Genomic DNA, 25,883 nt, shown 5'->3' with positions numbered 1-25,883 from the left:
TAAATGTATAAAAGAATGGCCATAAAACTTACTTACTTCAAGTTAAAATATATTGAAGAGATGAGCTTGTAATTCTGGCTTTGTAATTCTGCAGTGCAACTTTGTTGCTGATTTTGGTAGCAATTCGATAATAAAACCACAGCATTACGTATAATGTATACTTGTGTACAAGTGTATGCTTAACGATATTACAGTAATTAAGAAGTAATCATAGCAGAGGTGTAGTTAAGAAATTTTAACGAATGCTATTTTATCTTTGCAGACGATCTCAAGTACGTGCAGCAAGCTCTACTGCAGAGCGCCAAGCGCGCGGGTTCTCTGGACAATATTACCGTGATCGTGGTGTTCCTGACACCGCCGATCGAGATCGCCTCACGGCACTCCCACCTGGCGAAAGTACCGAATGGTCTATTACTGAACAACATGGACCCGAATAATCCAGTCTCATCAAACCCTGGTCAATTCGACGTAAATGCCGCGTTTATCAAGCAGCAGCAGCAGCAGCAGCAGCAACAATTACACGCGGATCTGCAGCACGCAACCGGCTTTGACGTGGACATCAATCGCGCGATTTACGGAACGGCGAGAAACGGCAAGCACCAGGATAACGACGACGATTACGATTACTCCGGGGATCTGGGTCCGGAGACCGACGTCGACGCGATCGAGGACGTCGATCCGGACGTCGGTTACCGAAACGCTTCGCGCGAATTGTTCCCCGAGAGCGAGAAGAGCGAGAAGAGCGTGAAAAACGAGGAGTTCAGCAATGCCAGCAACAACGATAAGAACGATAACGACGACGACGGCGATCTTAACCGCGACAATGCGAACGTCTGTCCGGTGGACCCGGTGGTAGACGTAGACAATCGTGTCCGGCCGAGTGACAGGGACGTTCGCGACGCGGACGACGAAGCGCCGCGCGGCAACGATGACGGCGACGCGCGCGTCGAGTCTGCTGGCACGCATACCGTCGTGGACAATGATGAGTCGCCACCCTCGCCGCGAGCTACTAGTAAGTGCAATCTGTCCGTTGTAAAGACCGGCTTGTGCGCCGCGCTGGTGTACGGTTACGCTTATCGTGCGGTGAACAATCTGTTCGTGTCGTTGGCGAATTACATCTCGAGCTCGTTCGGCGCTTACATTTTCCGTCTACGCAAAAAGTGAAAAGTCTTTGCGTTGTTGCTTTTTTTTTTGGCTCTTACATAGAAATGTCGTAGTAGATTAAGACAGAAGACCGAAACGGGCGAAGTCGAGAGATACACATGTCAGCGACGAGGGCGGATTAGCCGGCGAATAGCACGATGTAAAAATGACGTTTTGAAAAATCGTCGCTGTACGCGACGATTGCGAAGGAAGTTGCGCTAGTCATTATGCATCGCAGCGCGAAGTATTTTATATTTCTTTAAAGAATGATGCAAGGAAACGACACGAGAATGTTTCGAACTCGGAGAGAATACGTCTCTAGCGTTAGAAACTCTTCGTCGTACATAGACGCACTTGCTAACAATGTCGCTTACTTCGAGAGTGCGAAAAATGAGTCTATTGTAGGATGCGCCGGTTAACGGCGCTTTGCGATGTAGTTCGTTGCGTACGAGTGCAAATTGATATACGTTTAAATGCACCGTGCGTTTCACGTGATTTACATCGCTGTAAGCAATTTGTAATGATTTTGCTTTTCGCACTCGCGTTCTAAGCAACGTATTCTAGTCTCTATTCTAATCTTTTCTACTCTAGTCTAGTGATAAAAATACGACAAACAGTTTTTTTATCGATAATATTTATCGATTTGTCGTTACATCTGTGATTTTATCAGGATAAGCCGATTCTGAGGTGAATCGAAACTGTTATCTTTCGTCCGGCAAAATGCCGTCGCGTGTAGCTTTTATCGAGGCTTTCCTCTTTTTCATCCCACACGCATACGCTATCAGTACTAAACGGACTTACATTGCTACATAACTTTTTTTTTTTAGTATAGCTGTGCAATCTTTCGTGCTTTTAAAACGCTGATAGCGTTGGTCGCGCACAACGTTTACTTACAAATTTTCGATAAAGTCAGTCCAATTACATGGAAAAAATGTTTCCCTATTAAAATTAAAATATTGCAAGTTTGCGGAAGTCACGGAGATATTGTATGAGGAAGCTTGTTTTTTTATTGACTTTAAAATTGTTTCCATATAACCCGCATCGGCAACGGCATAAAAATGGAAATTAAAATGCGGTATGAATAATAAAAAACGAAGTAAAATTTCTGATAAATTTGCCGTATGCTTTCTCGATAAACGGAAATATAAAAAATGTAGGGTAACCGGTTCTTTTATTACCCCTATAAAGAGACGTCGTAAATCTTTACATTACATATGCACTTTTTTAAAAAGTCATTATTTATGGCAAAGAAAATAGATAACTTGCAATTCAGTAATTAAAATTTAATATCTTAATTATTAAAGATTGAAGGATAAGATTATTCTCCATAATTTATCTCAGAAATAGCAAAGTGACTTTGAAAATATCGGAAAATTTTAATTTGATTTAATCCATAAGAGATAGAAATCTAAAATTATAGTTTTACTAATTTACTGGATAATTAAAAGCTTTTGTCGTTAACGTTATTTAATGTTGTAACATATAAAGTGGGCAGCCAATTAATTTTTTACATTAAATAATATTTTTGTCATGAACAATTGTGATATTTACAAGTATAATATTTGTCAAAACTGGTAAAGCAGAGAAATATTCTTATGATATTTAGTATAATTATTTTTTTATTATGCAGATTTTTCTTGTTCTGCATTTTTATTCAACACTCATACAATGTTTGTTTTATCCGGAATTTTTTTTCACGTTATATATAAAAAGTTTTACGGTATTTTATCGCCGGTACTCGACAGTTGTTAATCATCCAGAAATGACACAACAATTTACATTGTGATATGTTTCGGACATGTGGAAGATAGAGGAGCACAAGAATATGCCATTAATGTTATCGGGCAGTATTTTCAAGTATAATTAACAATTACCATCATGTGTTATATAATACCGTTACGGACTTCACATTCGAATCGAGCGCGCAGCGACTAAAAGCACGTGCTGCCACGTTGTGGTTGGTTTTTATGTCGAATGGTCGCGATGAACCTTCGGTCTGAGCGGCCAATCAGGCGGCGTGCCGCCAATTGTCGCCGGTCGACGTGGTGGGGAATCCGGCAGTTTCTCTCGAGCTCTCATATGCTTGTGGGTGCGCGTCTTTGAAGTTTCTCTCGATTACTTTTTTTCGTAATATTCCAGTGCTTGCGCGCTACCACGCCGGTTTTTCCGTTCGGTATACGCAGCTGTAAGTTCTCGAAGCGCCGTTGGCCCGCAAAATCAGGCACGCGCGTGGGACGAAGAGCTCCTCGGAGGTACGTTACACGAGTGCACGCGGGTTCGCCATCGTCATATTGCCGGGAATCCGTAGCCTATATTGCGCATTTAAATTTGGAACCGACGCCGCGGCGCAAACGACGTTCCGACGCGCCGGAATAGCCGGTGAACGGCACGCGGCCGCATGCACCGGCCGGCTACGGGAACCGGCGTAATTCCTCGACGCAATTCAATCTAGACAATCGAGAAAGATCCCGATCGTTATTCCGTTATTCACGAATAGGCGTTGGATACCATTTTCGTGTGTCCGAGCAACTGAGCTCGGACGATGCTAGATCAGTTCCGAACCTGTGACCACGCTTTTTCCCTCTCTTTCTCTCTCTCGCATTCTTTTTTTTTTCCTTTGGGATGGACGGGTCGATTCTTGTACTCTCTTCGGAAAAATCGCCGAAACTAATCGACCGAGGTATCGACGCTAGATCAAGACCTGTTTCTGTGAAATCTCTCAAACGCTCGATGCGCTCTCCGGTTTCCGCCTCTCGTGCGAACAAGAAAGAGGAAACAGAGGGGTCGGCGTAGAGGGAAGAGGAAGAAAAAGACAGTGCTCCGCACCGCATCATACGAAGCGTGTACGAAAATACCGTGTTGTGAAATCGTTGTGTTGTGTATTGCTCCCTGTCGTCGTCGCCGTCGCCGTCTCCCGTTGGGAACGAGGTCACATTTCGCGATTCCCTACATTCGTCAAATGTTATTCGCACCGTTACGTCTCGTATCAAATTAAATTTCACGCCAACTCTCGCATTTTCATCGCCCAGCAAGCACAAACGCAACGATTCTCGCGCAACTAATAATAATAAAGCCCGCGTTTCCGAAATTATGCCGGACTTAACGAACTGCGAATTCTCCTTTTTGCCGATGTGGGTTAATTTCCGATCTTGCCGGGGAAAAAAAAAAAAACAAAGCGATAATAGAGTTCTCAATTTACACTTTAATTAAAGCTGAAGATTAAGAATACCTTTAACACGATTTCAAAAATGTTAACATTGCTTTTGACGCATGATTCTCAATTTTCAAGAAAGTAAAGGAATTTTTAATGCTAATGCATTGAAAACACATATGAGAAATGCATTTTATCGCTCAGAAATTACGACTGTTGAGCACAACGAATATCAGGCGAGGAAAGGAGAGACAGAGAGTCGAAGCAGTCGGAACTCGCTGATAGGGAAATTTATAATTGCGATACACACTTCTGTTAATCTCGGTATGCGACACAGATAATGCAGTGTCGAAACCGTCGGCGATACAAGAGACTGAAACCAATTGCGATTAATATACCCAACAGCTTTTCACAAAAATGTCTTCCGCCCGTCTCACGGCGCAATTAAAACGCCGATCGCGTGTCCTTTCTGTGTGCTGTCGTGTGTTGTCGTCCTCTACGTATTTATAGCGTGTCCGTTTTAACGTTCCGTCTCCGAATGTTCAGGTGATCTCCGCTGTACGGCGCGGCACGAGGTAATTGGATCTATCGCCACGTCGAGAACACTATTATCTGCTCTCCTAACGAGAAATTACAGCGAATTATCGCGATGCAAAGTCCAATACACCTTTCTAATGCGCGAGATTAAATCCATTCCTTAATCGCATTTATTCAAGTGTAGTTGATTCAATGTCATTTTTGAAACTGAACGACTTCCTCGCTGCTGCTCTTGACAGCTTTAATTGGCTTGGCCTAATTTATCGTGTTTTAATGAATTTGCGCGATCAAATTTGAGTGAAATAGCTGTAAGATCAAGAGAGAAGCGTATATTTTCGTACTTCGAAGAAAGAAAACTGATAAGGTGTGACTAAAAAAAAAAAAAGGATGCAGCCGGAAGATCTTGTCAAATTGCATCTTGCGCATTTTTATCTTGAAAGCGATCTCGTGAAGCGGGAATTATCGCTGCGGCGCGCGAACGCTGAAAAGCGGTGTTTAAGAAATAACGCGAATGCGGCATTGTAGCATTATTCCCAGCAACTGTGACAATATTAATTCCTACGCTGTATATTTTTCTGGAACTCTTTAGGAGCACGCGAGTGAGCTTATAATATTAACACCGGTACGCGTGTGCTTCTGTATATAAAATTGTAACTAGAGGAACGTAATTTTTAAGACAGGGATTTTATCTCACGTGAAATAAAACTCCAAATTATTTTTCACCATTTTCATCGAACGGAGATGGATAAATTTTGTAAAATTTCAGTGTAGCTGCTGACGCTCTTAAGATTAATAGGAAGTTTTGTAAAGCAGTGATTTATTTATACGTGGCGAAAACCTTCTATTGAAAGGGAAATTAACACGACGGTAGTTGCAGCAGTCTGCAACGGTGAAACTGATAGCACACACTTTTTCCCGATAACGATGATTTAACGATCCAGCCGACGTAGTTTGTCCCGCACAATTTATGTGCTATAAATCGGTCCGCTTTATCCACGCCTTTGTACGCTTCTTTTCTTTCCGGCATAAAATACCTGTCGTGCTTCAGACTGTGCAAACTTTAAAGGGCGCAGTTTAAAAAAGTAAAGGATCAATGAAGATGTATGAATGTTGCAAGTGTTGAAACGCGACGGAAGAGTGCAACTTTGCTGCGACTATCGGCCTCGTAGAAAGCGCCGGATGACCGGCCAATGAATTCGCGTGCCCATATGCAACGTTTATTCTTAAATAAACGCTCAGTCATTACTTAGATAACTATTTTACGTAACGAGAAATGCGTCGACGGTTCTTTGTTATCGAGGCGAACGAACGAATGAACATGAGTGCCGGTATATGACGGTGCGACGTGTCTCGCATCAGCTGATTAAACTTGGCATTTAATATTTTTGAATAATTACGAAACGCCTTATTACCTTTTTTAAAACTTTATATTTTCTTTCTTTTTTTTACTCTTTTTTTTTCTGTCTGTCGATATGCGACTAGTCATATCAACGAGTCGGACTATGGCCATTTCACGATTTAAAATAGAAACTTCTCACCGCACATCTATCTTCCGTATCTGTGTGAATTCCAAGGTTAAATTTTTGGCAGTTCTTGCGAGAGGCAATATAATGTTTAAGAGAAATCTTCCGAGACAAATGAAAGAATTTATTCTCCAACGAATTTCTATAGCATCTTTTCGAAAGTGATTTAGGTTTTTTTTTTTTGTTTAGGTGGAAAACCTTTGTAGAAATTTGTGCAGGTCAGAATCGTGAAGAGTTCTGTAAGACTCAAAAGTTTCTATTAAAAAATTTGCTTGAAATTTTTTAAGTATAAAAATTTAATTTTACAAAAAAGAGAAATTTATTAAGAATAAATTTGTGTTGCAAAATTATTTTGATAGTAAATTTTCAAAGATTAGAAAATATCTTTTTCGAAGCAATCCTAGATAGAAGAAAGAATGTCTGCTAAGAGCCTAAAATGCCGGCACGTTGCGTACATAATTTTATCGAATAAACTATATAAAAAATAAACTGTATAGATGCGTCGGTTATGCGATCTTTGTACAGTTTATTCGATAAAATCTTTTATCAGCTCTTTTCGCTATTTATTAATTGAACATCTGAGAGATCTTATTTGATCTTATTTCTCTCTTCTTGTGTGATTTTCTGATATATGGACAAGATGTAATTGCGCGCGAGAATAAGGATACTTTTAATGAAAATTTTCCTGTAAAGAATATCCTTGAATCGTGATATGCAATGAAATTAGTTGACGCAATAATTTGTGCAATCGCCAATCGAACGCCAGTATCTCGTTTACTTTTTGCGATTACATTTATGCACTCGCGACTTGCGCCTGTGCAGTTCCTTTTTAGGTTGCGCCTGGTTCTCGGGCGTGAAATCAAGTACACATGCCGCGGGCGCCCCGACTTTTTCGTATGTAAATTAGTCAGTCATTACAAGCAATCATTTTGTCGTCTGCCTGCGTTAATTAGACATTGATAATGAAGAAGTTTCCTCCCCTCTCTCTCTCTCTTTCTCTGCTCTTCATCGAGATTTTTCAAGATCTCAAATCTCTTCTTTCCAGAAGAATTATTACTGATTGATTATCGATATGATTTAATCCAATTTCTAATTTCAATATTTTACGCGATATTTCCGCACATGTTTTTTCACACTTTTGTATTTTTTCTAATGCAGAATTTTGAACACTATTAGTTCCATTTTTTTTTTAATTACTGATGTAATTTCCTTGAATCAAATTCCTAAATTCATACTTTACACATCTATTAATATCCAAGTCTACGAATATCTCTATTTATATTTCTCAAATGTATGCATCAGCATGTTTTGGAACACACCGCAATAGCAATTGCAAATATTTGTCTCGCGGTATAATCGAGACAAGCCAAACCCTTCTTTCTCTCTTCTTCTTTCACTCGCGCACCCTCGCCGGTTCTCTTGACGTTAGTTTAAAATTAAACACTCTCCCTTACTTTCCGCAAGCAATATACCTCACTAAGAGGCGTGGCACTAGTGTGAAAATAAAAAGGTAAAAGGGAGAAATGAAGAGGACACTTGTGCTGTTTTCCTCTTTGTTCTCCGACAGATGCCACGGAAATTTCATTATTCTCTCAGAAATTGAAAATAAACGCGTCGGACATTGTTCGTCCATCGCGATACCTCAATGAGACGTATATTAAAATGAATAGTCGGATTTCAGAGAGGGCGTCATTCCAAATTCTTTACGTTCCAAGAAACACATTCGATGAAATTAATACAGTAATTTATATAATATAATTCTTCATTGCCGTCTGATTCTGTTGAAACGGCCGGAAACATGGAAAATTCATTTATATACGAGAAAATATTGTAAATATTGAAACTCTGCTCGGTATAAATGATCCGAGTGTCGGAGGTTTCTTCCGCGAGTTTCGATTAAAAAGGATACGCTCATTCGTGATGTTAATCCGAAATTGGACGTATCGTTGAATATAACTCTCTTTAAATATCTGCACAGATTTGAAGTGCATTCGAAGCGATGAAATGCGTGGGAGAAAGCCCCGCGAGCTGGCATGACTTTGCGTTGGTGGCAAAGAGACTTAAGACAAAATTAAGAACGGGTTAAGCGAGCGCTCTTCGCGTAGGCTGCGCTTTTTTTAGCGTCCCTTAACCAGTTTCCACGTGCATTTTCCAGACCCCGGCCAGGTGGGCCGATCTGTAGGTACTATCAGCTGCATTCTACAACTATTCTATCTTCCTACAATTATTTTTTACCTTCCTTTCTCTTCGCTCAAGCATGCTCCGATTTTCTTGCAGTCGGAAATACTTTTTTTTTACGTATGTCAGTTTTGATTCTTCGCGGCGAGCGGCGGTTAGTCGGCATTTTTCAAAAGGATTTGTATGAAATAATTTCTCGAAATAATTTTCTCGATAAATAAACTTGGAGAATTAAAATACTTTGCGATGCTCAAGAGCATTATATCAATAAGTAATGTTTATACATTGCAAATTTGATATTAATTCGCGGGATCATTGTATTTTAATGAGTTATTTGAATTTGCAAATCGATGGATTTATTCAAATTCGCACGAGTCATTACCATCGTTTAAATTACTTTTCATGTTACGTGAATTAATTATATTGATTTTCTTCTTTCCATATAATATCGTGAAAAAATATTTGGGAATAGTTTTGAAACAAAACGCAAAAAGTGTACGGAAGTAGTGCAGCTAGCAAGAATGTCGTAAATAATATAAATTGCGTAAATATTCAACGAATAAATGTTTGAAATAGTACAATCAGGTTGATTTCGAGATTCACGAATCCAGCGGAAACGCGCGAGCACAACTGCTGCGTAAAATATGAGAAGTGTAAAGGAAGAAAATTGCAACTAGGAAGGGCGGACTCTCGGGGTCGTTAAATACTCTCCGAATAGATGTATCGAATACGATGATCGATTCGACGATTTCCGAGGTCCATCCAATCGGAGCGGGGTGACTCGCCTCTGACCGTCGCGACGCGCGGTGCACAGGTGGGCGGCGGCGTGCGGGGGGAGCGAGAGGGGAAGGAAAAGAGAGGGTAGGAGGAGTCCTCCGGGGGACTCTGGACTAGATCGATAATGCATCTCTTGGCGGGCGTAGTTCCTCTTAGTCACCGGAGGGCGATCACTCACGGCGACGAGGTATTCATCATTTTACAGCCGTTTCGGCTGCGCGCAGAGCGAGAGGGAGAGAGGAGTGCTGTTGGTGCCGATGCGACAATCCGTGTGCCGAATATTAACGGCGTACGATATGTAAAGTGATCCGGAGTAGAGTTGCGCGGAACAGTTGATCTCTCGGCAACGTCCTCGCTTCTGGGCTGATTTTCGGCGACTCCTCGTTCGATAGTTCTCTCGATATTTCCGCCGCGACTTTCGGAACACTTTACAGGTGCGTAAATGTGTCCCCTCGCTCTACCTCGACGATGCGAGTGTGAACGTGTGTGATTTTAAACGGCAATACGTAATGTTCCACGAATTATCGGATGAATTGTATCTCACCGTATCTTATACCGTCGCGTATCGACAATAAGTTGCAGGTTTTTGCGAAAAATGCATGCTGAAAGCATCGATATATATTTCTTAAGAAAATTATAAGCTGGCGGTTGTCCTCAATTTTGATGCGACAGATCAGCGTCGATTGTTGAAAATGCTAAGATAGTTTGATATCTAAATGTATATTTCTTCAAGATGGCTTGGAAATTCAATATCCCAAATTTCCTCGATTTTTAGAATTTCTTTAGCCCACTATATTGAAATTAGTCTGGCCTGCAATCTTCATCAGAAGTCATTCTCTATTTTTTTAATTACTTTCTAGCAATAATTGCTCGATTATAAAATTGGAATACAATTCGTACGATGATGCAAGTATGAGAATGAGTTAAGTTCATAGTTTGTAAGATCAATTTTAAATATGATTTTTGTATCAAAGCATTTTACAGATTATGAATTTATCGAATTCTTGGCACCAAACTCTCTTCAATCTAGATGAAAGAAATTTCCTTAAAATACGGCAAGTTCCTTGATGCGATATTATTAATGCTTGATATTTCTTGGCGGTGTCGATACTTTCATAAAATAGGACACGCAAGAGCATCTGTAAGAATCTAAGAAAATCAATAAATTATTGAAGAACGCACAACGTTCCGTTTACTCGAATATAAACGCGTGCAACGCATTTTGCTTTACTGCGATAAAATGTCACATTTAAAACCCTCACTTTTTCATTTGGTTTTTAATTTGTATGATTTAAAAGAATGATGTATCACTTGCGACCGTCGTTCATTTCGCGATAAATAAGAATAAATAGTGTAGCGAATTGTTTTTTATTTGCCAGTTTTAATTTTCTTAACGCTTATTCCAGAACCTCTTCAGCATGCACTGATTCCCGAAGCGGAGAATGTAGCGGATAGCGAGGATTCTGAAGACGAGTGGAATTACTATCGTGTCGATCCGAACAAGGGAGAGTCCGTGGCAGCTGCTGTTACGGCAGAGAAAACCCGCAAGGGCGTTGAGGAGTTGAGTGTGCAGGAGAAGAATATAGCGGAGTCGATCGAGAAAGACAGTTCGGAATTCCAGTCCCCGGAAATTAATAAATGCGAGAAACTGGAGAAAGAGATCTCGTCTAAGCTTGTCAACATTGATGTAAGTATCTATATCTTGTCATTCCTCTCATTTTTGTCGCGATAAAATCGATAGAGGGAAATTCCGTCATTCGGTATGCTTTCAGATAAGCGACAAAGAAAAGCCGAGTGAATCGGTGAAGGATCTCATTTCCATAGGAGACCAGGATCAGAACGCAGGAGACATGGACTTCCAACTGAATCCGGAGGCTGCCGAGTTCGTGCCGTTGTCGTCACCGCTACTGAGCAACAGGAACTTTTTGCAGGATTATCCCATCAGCGGCTCTCCGTTGAAACAGACGCCGGCGATGGATGATATTCCGGTGCCGAGCCAGAGTGAATTTGAGCAGGAGGTGTGCCGGCGTCCGAGGGAGATAGACGAGAAGGATTGCGCGAGCGACGATCAGCAAGTGAATAACGATCAGCCGGATCTGGATGTGTCAGACGTCTCGTCGACGAAGGTCGAAGTCGGCGACGTGTCCACCACGCTGTGGCCGGTGGATATCTCCTCTCAGTGGAGCGAGAAGACGCGTGACAGCGCGAAGCTCAATTCGGAAGAATACGATATCGTCGACAAGAATAATCCCATGATGATGTCGTTCGAGCCGGACGAGTTCGCGGCGGCATTCAAGAAGGATCTCGATCTGAATGCCGTGCACGATCTGAGTGACAGCTCGGAGAGCGAAGAGAACAAGGCGAAATCCGAAGAGAGTGACGGAAGTGAGCCGGACAGGCTGTCGCGTTCTCCCATACTGATCGCGAACGACGAACGCGTGCACACACCCTTCTCGGACGACAAGGACGCGATCGATCTTCTCTGTACATCGTCAACGCCACAACCCCCAGCAGATACAAAGGAAGTATCTAGCGCTTCCTCCGATATGAAAGATATGTTGTCTTTCATAACGGAAAATCGTACGGAGCAGCTTGAAAACTCCTCTCTTATGGACGACAGTCGGACACGTACAACACAGTTAGAATCCTCACTCATCACTAGCGAAATTCCATCCGATTTAAATTCTTCGAAAAATACCGACGAATTAAAGAGCACAACTTCATTCGAAGATGAACTGCAATTCGAAAGAAGTCGAGCCGATACAGATCCGTTTAATGACTCTAATCTGGAAACCCCTCCCCTTTCGCTTGTTGATAGTCGTGAACGGGAGATTGCCGAAGAACATAAGATATTGAAGATTTTGATTAACAAAGGGGAGTTGGCAGGGGAAAATAGTAATTATCATGATGAATACTTGGAAAAGGCCAATGCGCTCTTAAAGGAGCAAAATCGTCTTTGTGAATCTGATGATGAGGAGGCTGTTGGTGTTCCAACCGAAACATTACTTTTCGGCGATTTACTTTCGAAGCCGAAAGAACAGACAGAAGAACTAGAAGGTCGTTGCTCGGATACGGAAGTAGAAAAACTTTACGCGCAAAACAATGTAGACCCTATTATTAAAGGAGAGCATAGATTAATATATACTCAACCAGATGAATCTACGGCGAAGTTACAGCAGCTAGCTGATTCGATGACGTCTCGTAACATGAATAAAACAATAATGTTTAGTGAAGAAGATATGTGCGTTTCTTGTCATGCCGATGACGACACAAAAACGTCTGATAAAGATGATTTGCAAAACATCGATAAAGATAAAGATAAAGACAGCAAGCCGGACAGTAAACCTTCGCTAAATCTGTTAGATTACGTAGACCAATCTGAATATGAAGTTTTAGAGAAATCAAACATATACTCAGTAGACTCGTACCTTCAAGGAAGCGGGCCGATAAAAGAAAAGGAAGCTGAGAAATGCGAGGACGAAGTTAAGCAGGAGCAAACTGAGAAAGAGATCACTGAAGTTGCACCTACAGTCGCTTCCGAAGCGTCTGTTCCTGTGGAAAAAGAGACTGAGCCAGAAAAAGTCGCAGAGGCGCCGTTGAAAGACGTCGCAAAGGCGGACAAGTCGAAGAAACAGATCGCGGGAGCCGCGGCAGCTGTTGCCGCGACGGCGGCGACAGCCGTTACCGCGTGTTCGACGAAGGCGAAGGCGATATCTTCGACGACCGCGAAGCGTCCAGCAACGAAAAGCGCCGCGACGACGACGAAAGCATCGCCGGCAACGAAGACGGCAACGAAATCGCCGACCTCGCCCTTGAAGGCCGTCAGCACGACCGCGCGAGGAACTACGACGCAATCAACTATGGCGAAAAAGCCTCCCGCGGCACGTCCCAAGCAACTGGACGGAACGACCAAAGCTGCGGTTTCGAGCACCAGCAGCAAAAGCACCGCTGCAAAGACAACGACGACGACGACGGCGGCAGCAGCAGCTTCTAAGATCACGGCGCCATCGACAACGAAGGTTTCTCTGCGTCTAGGCGGCAGTACGACAAAACCAAAAACCACCACTACCGCTGCTTCGTCGAAGTCGAGCACCGGAGCAACGGCCGAGAAGAAGTCAACGACGAGCGGTGACGCGAAACCCGCTGGCAAAACCGCCGCTGCTAGGCCAGCGACCGCTGCCGCCAAAACTTCGAGTGGCGCGATCGCGAAGACCACGCTAGTCAAAACGTCGTCGACAACCACAAGAACGCTGTCCGCCAATGCGCCGAAGCCGAGACCCGCGTCCGCCAAGACGTCCCCTTCGCCGTCGAAGCAGCTGTCGACTAACGTTAATGGCACAACCACTGGCGCGACGAGGCCGAAAACCGCTCCGGCTTCCGGCACGCCGAAGTTGCGCGAGAGTATCGGTAAAACGATGTCGACGAAATCACCATCGATCGATAAGCAAAGCAAAGAGACGGTCAACAAGCAGATCTCTCGTTCCGGCGTGTCGCCGTCGCCCAGAACTATCGGCCGCGTTTCCGGCACATCCACCACCATTACGAAGACACGCACACCGATCGGAAAGTCACCCGGGAACGCATCCGCAACCTCGCCGACAAAGAAATTGTCGGTAACACCGAAGATCACATCGAAAGTTTCTGCCGGAACGAAAAACACATCTACGAGCGAGACGAAAGTGCTGCAGAATGGAATTTCCGAGAAGAAGGAGACGCTGACCGAGACCGTCGTCATAACAAACGACATAATGAACGCCAAGCTCGAGGACGACGTGCCGAGGAAGGACACGTCGCCGGTAAATGTGCCGACCGACAATCAGCTGATCGCCAATTGAACGGGAATCGATCGAGCGAGTCGAGCAAGATCCGTCGTTCCGCGACAACAACGTCGGCCTTTGAGGTTTATACGTCGTCGCGGATTCACACGAACTGATATAGATTTCTCCTTTTTATTATTTAACGAACAGAAATAATGCCCGCGTAACGGGACATCCGCTAGATTTAGTGATTAAGGAATATAATATGTATGTCGAAAAAAATTTTTACTGTCCTTGCGTAAATGCATATGTAACAGAGATTCATCTATTCGCCGAAAGCCAGGTGGCACATCCTAAACATTGCTTTCGACAATTGCTGCCTTTCACGATGAGAATCGACACTCCTGTTATGTAAATATAATTCGCGTTTTTATGTGTGCCTCGTTAATTTGCAACTGATCCGCGGCCTGAGATTGTCTGAGAGAAAATCGGATGGTGCTCGCGACGGCCTGGAAGGAAAAAAAGTAGACCATTCAATATCTCACACGGCAGTACGATCACTTTTTAACGCTTTAACAAAACTCGATAAATTTTTTACCATTTTTTAATTTTATATGTGCATTATAATTGATAACGATGATTACTCGCGATACACTTTTACTCGAACGACAAAAGAAGGGTTTGAAAAAAAAAAAAAAAAAAAAGAAGAGGAGGAAGCGTATATTTATTCTTGTTTGTTCCTATTTTTGAAGTTGAATTCATTGCGAGATATATATCGACTCGTAATCATGATAATATAATAATAATAATGCTATATTCATCTATGTACAGCACCCTTATGGTTTAATGTGATACCTTACAATACTATTAAATAAATTCGAATGATACAAGAGAAGCGAGAAGTTTATATATGTATATGAACAGAGAGCGAAAGAGAAAGAGAAAGAAAGAGAAAGAAAGAGAGAAAAGATTTGGTAAGAGAAAACTAAAGAAAAAGAAAGGACAAACGAGAATAATGTAATATACTTCTTTATAATATGTTTTTCTCGTTTCTTTTTAAGATTCAATACTTTTCAATGCGATCAGCGTCGAAGATCGTTGCGCGTCAAGCGCGTTGCGTTTCAAGCTTCTACTCTGCACATCTAAAATTTCCATTTTTTACATTTAACGCTTCTTAGCTCGATGTTTATATGCTTCCATTGTTAGAACACGCGTTTGAACAGACATTGCTCGAGATCGCGGAAGGCTGAAAACCGTTTTTTCTCCTTTTTTTTTTTTATCACACTTGAAGTCTGATGTGTTATTTCTTCCTCGAATCTGATCGAAGATTAGATGTGTCCGATGATTTCCACGTGCACATTATGTCGAGTACATATTAGTTATATATATACGAATCGGCATCGTGTCACCTTCGCGTCGCTAAACAAAATGCAATGTGTTACACAAATCGAAATAATAATAGCAGGAAAAACTCGCATTAGTCTTCGAGCTCTCGTTATTATTTTGATCTGTCGTCTTACCTTTCTCCGATTTGTCGCGAGAGCAAAATCGGCAACGCAATCGTCGGGATGGAATTTCGTATTCAATGCGCCCGAGGGAACTTTCTCGCGATGTCAATTCGAGAGCGCGCACAGTTGCTCGACATAATGTGCAATGTTGATTGCTATTAAAGAGAAGCATAGCTTAGCGTTATACACGCGCGTTACGAATGCGTGATATTCCGAATTCTTGTGTACGCGTACTTGTCACCCATTTATTTCTTTCTAAGAATTTATACTTAAATAAACGATATATTACGTTTGAAACTGCGTCGTCCAGCATTAACGTTTCCGTCGTCCGTGTCATCGGCGTCTCCGGATATGTTTGCCAGGGGGGAGGGGGGGGGGATGGATGAAGTAAAGTAGAAAAACATCGTTACACTTGAATCACTTTAATAAAACAGTGCGATATTTTATATAATGCTATTTAAATTAGGAACCGGACTTCTTTACAGTCTTTTGTATACACGCTTGGCTTTAACGTCGCTCTTAGTGGAGGATAAGTGCTGAAACGGAAAAGAGGGAAATGTCAGCACTTTTTACATCATTATTACGTGCGTGTGTGTATGTGTGCGTGTGTATTGTGTTATCATTCATGTTAAGATTTATCAAGATCACACTTACCACGATCATTTCGGTGTCTGTGAATTCGTAAACTCTGATCGATTTGAGGTCCGCGCCTAATGTAGTCTCGGTTTTAAAGCCTTCGCTCTCCCTCGTGGTCACGCTCTGCGACAAGAAATGTAATAATTGTTTATTGTTGAATCAATTAACGTCACAGGAGATTTATTATGTATTATTTTTTATCGTAATTTCGCTCAAAATGTAAATTTTCACTTTTTAGATTCGCTTATCGTTCCTGTATGATGAAACAAAATAGTAAGATTATTTTTCGAAAGACAGTTCTCACAGTTGCGGTCTGATTCGCTTTTCCAATTGTTTAGACAGATTCGGTATCGGAATAATAGACCGGCGAAAAACGGATAAACACAATTTCCCAAATTTATGTCGACGCGTGATGAACTTTCCGTCTTTACACTTCTAGTTGATGCTTGTCAGTGACCTTTGAACAATCGACGAGTACCAAGCACCCTCATCCGCTTTTGTACAACAAGCGTAGAAAAAGAAGACTCACTTCCGCCCAATTCCGCTTACAAATCGCCGAGACTACAAACGAGACGTCGAGGAACATATAAAAATTGATACAAATTGCTTCTCAGAGCGATTCACTTAATGTTATCTTAACGCAGAACGTCCAGCTTCAAACTCGCGGGTTTTTCCTCGAAGCCGCGCAGCAAAGAACATTTTGAATAGCAATGAAATCGCGCGAAGCAATCCGGAGCCCTTCGTTAATAACTTGGAATCGTTGGCTCGCGCGATAGCAAAGCCCGGCACTCACCTTGAAGCTGATGCCCGCGGAGGGAAGCTGCTCGTCGTAGACCTCTCCGAGCTTGAAGGTGGCGGTGGCGGTCTTGCCCTGGCTGGTGACCGTGACCACCCACTGTTCGCCGTTCTGCTGGATCTCGACGACCGGCGACGTCTGCAGGAACACGTCAGCGAGCTCGCCCTTGCCGAGGCTCTTGATGTACTCCTCCAAGTTCTCGTTCGACGTGTACTGATACTTGCCGACGATCTGCACCATGGTGGATGGAGATTGTAGGAGCGTTGTTTTCCGTTTACCGTGTCGTGCGCACGCAAGTCAGGACGAGCCTCCGTCGCTGAAGAAAGACGCACGGCGCGCTTCGGCGCGCCGGCTTTTATAACGACATCCGGGGGGATTTCGCTAAGGGATCTCTCGCCGGCCCCGTCGCGAGGGGGAGAGAGACGCCGGCCAATCTGCGATGATTCCAGACAAAGTATTCGACAGATTACCGTCGACGGGCGGATAGAGACCGGGCCGGTCCGCTTGTCGCTTTATCATCGCTGCTGCATGACGTGCCCCTTCGCGCTCGCCGTTGGCGATGATGCGTGCGGCTTGTGTGCGTGTGTGTACACCACCGCCGACGACGGGCGCGGGGGCGGAAGAGAGATGCATTTATTTGCGTCTATTTGCGGCCACTTGTGTGTTAGTTACTTTGCAACTTACATCCTGCGCCGGTACTGAACGGGCGTAGCGAATTTAATGTCTTTCTTAGCCCGGAGGCATTCCTGCGGCGGAATCAATTTCGCCGGCGTGTACCGTTCGTCCCGCGCGTTCCATCAAAATTTCCACGATCGACAATCGCGTGTACTTCATTCCCGAAATTTATTTCCTCGAAATCTATAGATGTACGACTGTTTTGAATATTTCTTCAATCTTACGAAAAGAAATTATACTATATTACGTTGTTATTTGTATAAAAAAGTCTATACTTTGTTTGATAAAATAACTGCGAGATAAAAATGTAAATAACGGTGAACCACGCGTTCTTTTTTTTTTTTTTTTATTAGAACGCTTGTTTATTTAGAATTAATTAATTTTGAATTTAGAATTAATTTCGAATTATTGAAACCGATGGAAAGAATATTATGATTTCACAAGTTTCCATCTAATTATTATTCGATTTTATTTGTACGAGTTGATAAAAGAATTGTTAATAAAATTAATGAATCTAAAAGTCATAATTGTGCATTAAAAAATATTTAAAAAATCATATATTAACCGAGATGCTATATAATATTATAATTAAATTCATCGATAATAAGATACGGAAATTAAGATTGCAAACAAAATCATTTCATCAGAAATGATTAATATTTGCGAAGTGAGCTAATAAGTTGCGATAATCGAATTAGGCAGGCAAATAATATTTCACAATTTAGGTAATTTTATACACATATCTCCCTTACTTTATCGATAATCTTCCAACAATCTTTATCGCGTTATCCAAATCGAGAGTAAACCTTTGGCTAAACGAGTAAACAAAATTCACGTTGTTATCGCGACGGTGCAAAGTTAATGAACAGCTGGTTGTGGACGATGAGCGCTGATCTCACCTGCTGTCTGTAATTTGAATAACACTTGAGACGGAGCATAGATCATATTGGCTTGTGTAAGATACGAAAAAGGAACATAAGTCACATATGTACGCGTTAAGCTGCACCAAACGGATATGTCGTTAGCGGGCTTTTTTTCAGCAGATTAGACACGTAGGGACGTATCTTTATTAGGAGCGATAGAAAAGCGATGGGAAAAGAAAGCGACTGAAAACGATTTCATTAGCGACATTACTGCGAGGGTTTCCTTATCTGGCTTTACCCGTAATCGCGAGACACGTAATGTATGTATATTTACGCCTCGGCGGAAGGTCAAGGGGACGATTTTTCTGGAAAGCAATCACTTCGCATTTTACAGACAAAGGTCAATGATTATTGCTCATTAATCACTGCGCAGCCGTTACACTGTTAATCTCAAAGGAAGGTGCATTATTCTCGAATATAAAGAGCGAGTGATTCATACACGAGCGGAAATATATGAAGATTCGCTATTACGAATATTCTGCATTGATTCTTTGATCAAATTTCAGAATGAGATTTCTTAACTGGCAAAGCAAAATGTGAGGATTTCGGAAAGAATCTTGTCGCGAACAAAAGATAAGTAGAGATCACTTTCACACATAAATTTGCAACAAATAATTCTTCTAATTTTTTTGAAATTTTTTAGAAGTTCTAAGATATCTTGTGCGCTCCGAGAAAAATTAATTAACTTTCTTTATCAGCGCGATAAATGGTGCAAGAGAAGTAACTTTAAAGAGCGAGCAAGAAGATACTCTTTTCGAGTGGACGCAAAAATTTCAATGGTTTTTCTTCATCCGGCAAAAGTTATCTCGATAGAATATATATATATAATTATTTAATCCTTGTTTGCGACTGATAGACAAGTGTGCATTTCGCTCATGCCGTGTCGCACTATATATATATAGTTTGATTTTCCATGCATACGTCAATCGCTGATACGATAAGGCCGTCCATCATAAACGGGCACTTCGTTCGCCTTCGAAGGGAAAGAGGATGATTGCCACTCCTCGCAGATTGTCCGCCAGCCCCGCCTTCCAAAACCATAAGTATAGCCATGAATTGACAGCTAATTGCCGTGATGAGCATACATCAAAGACTTAGACGACGCGGTGCGACGCGCCGCGCCAGGTCACGTGATCGTCCCGTCGTCTCATACGGGATGAATGAGCTTATTCCCATTAAGAACGTACAATTCTTTACGTTGTACGACGCTCAATTGAATTTATTGTACCTATATGCTTTCTCCCGGTACTCGAACAATCGCACGATCGATAGTGGACGATACATCGTCGTTACATCGAATTTTGAGTTCAACGATTCGCTTTCTTCGACGTCTCCGCAAAATGAAATAAGCCATATAATTGTTGGCTTACGAAATATTTAATATTATATTATTGATAACTATTTCATGAAAAATTAATATTTACATTGCGCCAGAAGAGGATAATTCTGCAGACTTTGTAAACGGCATCAATTTCTACGTAAAAAGTTTAAAGTAGCAAAAGTGAAGATAATAGTACATTATCATTCTTTTTTTTTTCGAGGAAACTTATGAGCTGATAAAATTCGTGTTTCGTCCGTCAATTATCTCTTGAATAATATCGTCAAAGTTCACCTAATTACGTAATGTGCGCGATACAAGATAGCTTTAGGTCGAAATATGAAGTGAGGTGTTATCGTTTTCATGTATTAAAATATGGGGAAAAGAATATATGGGATTGTTTTACAATAACAGATTTAATAACAGATTTATATTCTGACGTGCAAAAAATTGATATTATGTACTTTGGTATATAAATGGACTACAAGATTCTCAAGAACTTGCTTAATCGTGAAATCCATTTCGCTAACGATCCTAAATACTAAAAAGTTTAAAATTATATAATTCACGTCATTGGCATCTTCTAACTCTTTGGGACCAGATTATGTAAGAAGTGAATGAGACGTGTACAAAATATTTCATGATATATAATAAACTGCAAAACACAGTATTAAAATACAAAACATAATAACAAAATACCGCAAGTCATAATTGCTTGGAAGTTTCGTATGTGAAAGTATTAATTATATTTATGAAATATGTCTATATATTTTTTTCATTGTAGATTGTGTCAGAATCTCTAATTTTAATTTTAGTGATAGATTCTTTGATTAATCTAGTCAACTCAGTTGAAACAATGTATTAACAACACTTCCCGACGATAAATAATTGTAAACAGTTTCCTAAATTAAATTCCTAATATTGTAATTAAATAATAAAATGTTATTGACTTGTTTCGGAATAAAAAATTTCAATGGGAGATTCGAATATAAAAAGATGCAAACGATATTCTTTCTTTCACAACTCATCGAAATTTTTCCAAAAAAGTCGATTAAAAAAGCAGTTTAAAAAATCTGTCATTAAAATACGATTAGAGATCTCAAAACTTTGTTTCCGACACACTCGATATATGCATGTCTAAATCGATAAATTAATAAATATTTTCTAGACTAAACCTCACAACGCAACGTAAGGAGAAGCTTACTTACTGAATATTTATTTACATATTTAGACACCCTCTCATGGATTGTGAGCGTGCCTAAACAATCGGGAACACTGTTACCGTTAAGTACAAGGCAACCCTATGTACGTGTGCGTGCATCTGCTGTTCTTATAATTTACACAGACAGAACAACAAAGGGATGAAAGCGCCGATGGCTACGAAAACAGGTAACATCACAGAGGAATCGTCTATCGAGTACGGGTCGGGTGTTCTGGGCCCACTCGTGTGTCGGTTACGCACAGTAGTCTCCTCTTCCTCCTCTTGCGTATTGTGATACTCCTCCGGATCTTGAGGTATCGGTCCTAACTGCGGTATATCTGTGTGGAAACATAGTATGCATAAGTTTCAAACCAGTGCAGAAATTTTATATACAAAATGAAAAAATTCAAGATGATGTACAAACCTTCCAAAGCACCTTTCACTACAGCTATTCCATTTATTTTTGGATTGTCCCTATAGCCCTGTAAAATACATTTATCATGTGAAAAAAGGAAAAATATAAGCCCGTAAAATACACCGAGTAAGCAAAAATTTAAAAGAAGTTAAAAAACTTTTAAAGAAAATGGAATTTTAATGGGAAACTTAATCTTTTGGTTACGGATTAAATTAACTTTGAGGAAAAAGGAGGAGATTAAAGGAAAGTCATGATATTACAAGACGTATAATCTCTAGTTATCTCAAAATTGATAAATAACAAGATAATATACACAAGTTCCAATTATCTCAGCATACCTCGTGTATTAATGGATTACCTTTATAAATTCTACTCTTATTTTTCCTGCTAGAATATCTGACTCCTCGTCATTATATATCAACTTCCCATCCTGTACCCTGAATGGCACATACTCATCGTGTGCAACACCTCGGCCGACCCTTTCAAAAATATCCAAATCAGTGACCACCGTATGATCTCCATTCAGCACAACATCGAAGACCTGTACAAAGTCACGAGTTATGGATTTGATAGGCATAAATAAATTGATAAGCACAGAGAGTTTTGCAGCTAAATCTGCATCCGTTGAGGAGAAGTTTACCTTCATGTTCGGCGAGTTGAAATAAACCTCGCAGAATTTAAGTATCATAACATAGTCACCATCCTGACTAATCGGTATGTCATAGCCAAAGGTGTTGTGATGATAGCGCTCGGTTTGATACAAGATCTGGTCTATGTTATTGACACGTCCTATGATCAACTGCTTGCCGTAATCGGAGGCGGTGCCGACCTTGCCCAGCAAAGGATCCCTGGCGTAACGTATCCCATAACTGTCCGTGTGCGCCTCGCCGCCGGCGTTTATCGCGTATATCACTTCCAAGCTACGCGACTCGTGAACAAACAAGCCGAGTAATAACAACAGCGTTACCGAGATGTCATCCTTCCTCGTTGGCAGCCGCATCTTTTTTCAGAACAGGCGTGTCATTCGCGGCACTGCAAAATCCGACTCGTCCCGTGGAACAACGTGTTCATAACTCGTCCTTTGCGATGTTTTTCAGCACACTTCGTGTCCGCATGGAATCGCTGCGTGGAGCTGTGTTTATATCACGTACAATCGAACGCACATGGCACGTCGTGTTATCGAGTTCCTCGAAAGAGCTTAACGGCAAAATATTGATATATAGCCTATGCAGCCATATGCGGCTACCACATGTATCGTGAAATTATGCAGTTAGTTTTCTGATTTACCGATATCGCTCGACACGAGGTGCCTGTCCTCGCGATATCAACGACGTCCGTCGGATGTCACGGGTGTTCCCGTATTCTGCCAATTCGCCAAACGTGTTTACAAGCGAAAACAACGAACTCTCGTTTGAAATAAATCAACGGTCTTATTATATCACTGCTATACTTATTCGAGGTCTGCTATACTTATTTTGAGTGATAGCGAGTTTCAATGAAAATCGAAAATACACTACGTATATTTATAGACGTCATCACGCATCACAATGCACGATTTTATGAGAGTGAACTCTCGCACACAGGATGTTTCACGAAGTATCCGTTAACTTTCGTTGTAGATTTCTCACGCTAGAGCTGATTTTCCCTCAAGAAAAATGAAAACTACTTGGTTAACGTAGAGAAATAAGGCGATTAGAAACATATTTTTGCAAATTGAAGGAGAATGAGTAAAATTTTTATTTAAACTTTAAGTAGATTTTATTTCAACAAAATTTTAATTTGACATTGATAATTAAAGATAATGAAATAGCGAAGAAAAGAAATAGAAAAATCGTCTTAAAGAATTTATTTTCAGTTTTTATTGAAATAAGGATTAAAAATTCTAGAATGTCCTGTTATCATGATAGACTTCCGTCTAAAACATGATTAACAAGATAAAATGTTTCTAAGAAAATAAACAAAAGATTTTGATAAAATGTGAAACCAAACTCCGTGATAAAGATTTTGATGTTTCAGCTCTGAGGTCACGTCTGGAAGATTAAAATAATCGAGGACGTCATTGGTTTTTTCTTGAGATGATATTGAAATTTTAGTACTTAAAATAAACGACACAATTTTCCATTGGCAATGACAGATTCTAATAAGTGTCAATGTAGAAAGCGATGTGAAATAGCTGACAGCAATAAAATGTCAGAGAAGAAAAGGACACGAAAATATCAAGAAAGTTAAAAGAAGTTTTTTAAAAGACTAAAAAATCATCAAACTTACGAGAAATTTATTGTAAGAGAATTATTCCGTCAATTTTCATCAAATACGGAAAAAGTTTGGAAAATTCTCTGTGGAAGTTTATATACAATTTCTGCGAGATGTTTTCTAAATTTTGAAAAGTAGAAAATTCCGTTCTTTTTCATTAAATTTTCTTTCTGAAAATTGTAGATTCTCATTCAAAGCATAAAAACTGAAAGATTATATTTTTTAAAATCTATTTGTTGTTTCTTTTTAGAATTTATAAAAAGATAAAAGGAAATCCCTACAGTGAAAGCCAAAAATCAGCTTTTCTTGCCTGAAGTTGAAATAATCGACCATCTTATGTGTCCCATGGAAAAATTTTACGACGCATTGTGTATCGCAGCTTCCTCAGACCGACATAACCGTTATTGCCTTGTGACGCACCTGGTTTGATCTGGCCTAGCAACACCTCAACAGTGACGATATACGTATGTAAGAACATATCGTCAGCAATGCTTGTCAAATAGAGGCTTCCTGTAATATTAAATCGATATGATACGATACGTATGATAAATATTAATATTTATTAACACTTCAAGTTAACTAATCTACATCCGTTTTAGATTATTTCATACATATTTTAGGCTATAGTTTCAACGACAGAGGAAGTTCAAATGATTATTTCTTTTTCTACATTTTATTTTTCTAATATGAAACGCTGCTATCATTTTTACCTCATCTTTTTTCGTAAGTGTTAACATTTTCTCTTTTAATACTAATAATATTTTAACTAATGTCAAATTACTAGCTTCTATGTATATACGTTTTTTATATATGCATTAAAATAAGCAATTTGCTAAATGGATTTAATCAATAGATCATAACTGTCTTTCTTTCGTGACATTTTCATTGTTTATTATATCAGAAAAGAAAAAAATGTTGATGCCTCGTAATTTCCTTTACATTGTTTCTTTAGGCATTAGTCATGTTTCTGACAGACTTTCTACCGCCACTAATAACGTTCGAGCACTTTCGAGTGCCTTCTCTTAGCTGGATTTAATGCTATCGATCGCGCAAATTGCGCTTCTTTGCTATTCTTTATGCGGACGTAAACTTGGCACACAGTATACTGTGACATAGCAAACTTTGTTAATGTGTGGGAATGTAAAGTTGCTGGTGCAGTGCCTTATCAGGAATACATGACTCAACGTGTAATTTTTTCGAGACTTCCGACAACGCGACGCGTAAATGACTTTGCAGCAGGGACACGACACCGATCGTTTTACAATTCTTACAACAAATGTCCCTGTATGCCTAAAGTGATCAAAGGTAGCGATTTAATCAGCAGATGCATTGACTTGGGAAAATCTTGACACAAATATGTTCAAAATATTGCTGACAATTGTTTCTTACGATAAATATTAAAAAAAAAAAAAAAAAAAATATTTTAAGAATCGACACTCATTGAAATCAATAACGTTTCTATACCGCGAGCAAACAAGAATGATTCTTAAATATTTATATCATCAACTGCAAGGTACATTTTGTAATATTCATGTTTCAGAGCCACGTGAATTTGACGTCACACATGACTTTTAAGTATGAAATGCAAGACGATAAAATCTACAATCTAGCGTCAATGCTGAGTCATGTACTCATCGAAATTGCCTCGTAATCGAATTGCAAAAGATTCGATCGCATGGACATAAGGCACGACAATTTCGTTCTATCCTTGAATCGGTTTTTTTTTTTTTCGAATGGTTATCAAAGTCAACGTGCTTCGTAACCTCGCGTGTCTCTTCCAGGAAAACAAACGCGAATCGATTCACGGTTTCCCTCGTACAACAATCAATTTATCGACGTCACCCAGTAACACGCGAATTTTACGAGACCTTGAACGAGGTATCGTCCCGCGTTTTTCTTGCGCGTGTGTAAGTATACAAACACGCGGTCGGTATATCTAGAATCAGACCCGCGAACATTCTCCATCTTTCTATCCTATTCGCTCGACTTCCGACTGTTCCAGTTTCCGGAAACTCGAGTCTCAGCGCGTGTTTCCCTCCTCGTCCGATCGATCGACCGGAGCGCGGCGCGTGTCCTTCTAATCGTGAGAAAA

The 25,883-nt window shown here is 40.6% G+C and overlaps 3 protein-coding genes across 3 annotated transcripts in view; 1 reads left to right on the top strand and 2 right to left on the bottom strand.

The window, feature by feature from the left end:
- LOC105679969 (uncharacterized) overlaps positions 1-15,871 on the top strand; it is a 44,538-nt gene extending 28,667 nt beyond the window's left edge. Inside the window, exons 8-10 of the mRNA XM_012380321.2 lie at positions 263-1,012; positions 10,716-10,996; positions 11,082-15,871. Of these exons, the coding sequence (XP_012235744.2) occupies positions 263-1,012; positions 10,716-10,996; positions 11,082-14,144 (4,094 nt within the window). The 3' untranslated portion in view covers positions 14,145-15,871. The remainder of the gene's footprint in view (positions 1-262; positions 1,013-10,715; positions 10,997-11,081) is intronic.
- A 109-nt stretch (positions 15,872-15,980) lies between these two features.
- LOC105679973 (fatty acid-binding protein 1) lies at positions 15,981-17,455 on the bottom strand. Its single transcript, XM_012380328.2, has 3 exons — positions 17,004-17,455; positions 16,229-16,333; positions 15,981-16,110 (listed from the first exon to the last, which is right to left on the bottom strand). The coding sequence occupies exons 1-3, from the start codon at positions 17,244-17,246 to the stop codon at positions 16,054-16,056; spliced, it is 405 nt and encodes a 134-aa protein (XP_012235751.1). The 5' UTR covers positions 17,247-17,455; the 3' UTR covers positions 15,981-16,053.
- Positions 17,456-20,319: 2,864 nt separating this feature from the next.
- On the bottom strand, positions 20,320-23,119 carry LOC105679999 (malectin-A). The gene is made up of 4 exons (XM_012380380.2): positions 22,179-23,119; positions 21,897-22,079; positions 21,548-21,605; positions 20,320-21,461 (listed from the first exon to the last, which is right to left on the bottom strand). Exons 1-4 carry the CDS (start codon positions 22,536-22,538, stop codon positions 21,253-21,255), a joined length of 810 nt encoding a protein of 269 aa, XP_012235803.2. The 5' UTR covers positions 22,539-23,119; the 3' UTR covers positions 20,320-21,252.
- Between the last annotated feature and the right edge of the window lie 2,764 nt (positions 23,120-25,883).

The sequence above is a fragment of the Linepithema humile genome, chromosome 2, assembly GCF_040581485.1.
Source record: "Linepithema humile isolate Giens D197 chromosome 2, Lhum_UNIL_v1.0, whole genome shotgun sequence".
Taxonomy (NCBI): Eukaryota; Metazoa; Arthropoda; class Insecta; order Hymenoptera; family Formicidae; genus Linepithema; species Linepithema humile.
This window is presented reverse-complemented; position numbering and strand designations above follow the sequence as displayed.

Excerpts from the sequence above, each read along its gene's own strand:
- LOC105679973 (XM_012380328.2), bottom strand. The coding sequence starts at position 17,246 with ATGGTGCAGATCGTCGGCAAGTATCAGTACACGTCGAACGAGAACTTG. Across the intron at positions 16,334-17,003 it reads CCGCGGGCATCAGCTTCAAG|AGCGTGACCACGAGGGAGAG; the intron begins GTGAGTGCCGGG and ends TTCTTGTCGCAG. Across the intron at positions 16,111-16,228 it reads CAGACACCGAAATGATCGTG|CACTTATCCTCCACTAAGAG; the intron begins GTAAGTGTGATC and ends TTTCCGTTTCAG.
- LOC105679999 (XM_012380380.2), bottom strand. The coding sequence starts at position 22,538 with ATGCGGCTGCCAACGAGGAAGGATGACATCTCGGTAACGCTGTTGTTA. Across the intron at positions 21,606-21,896 it reads TAAGAGTAGAATTTATAAAG|GGCTATAGGGACAATCCAAA; the intron begins GTAATCCATTAA and ends TGTATTTTACAG. Across the intron at positions 21,462-21,547 it reads AGTGAAAGGTGCTTTGGAAG|ATATACCGCAGTTAGGACCG; the intron begins GTTTGTACATCA and ends GTTTCCACACAG.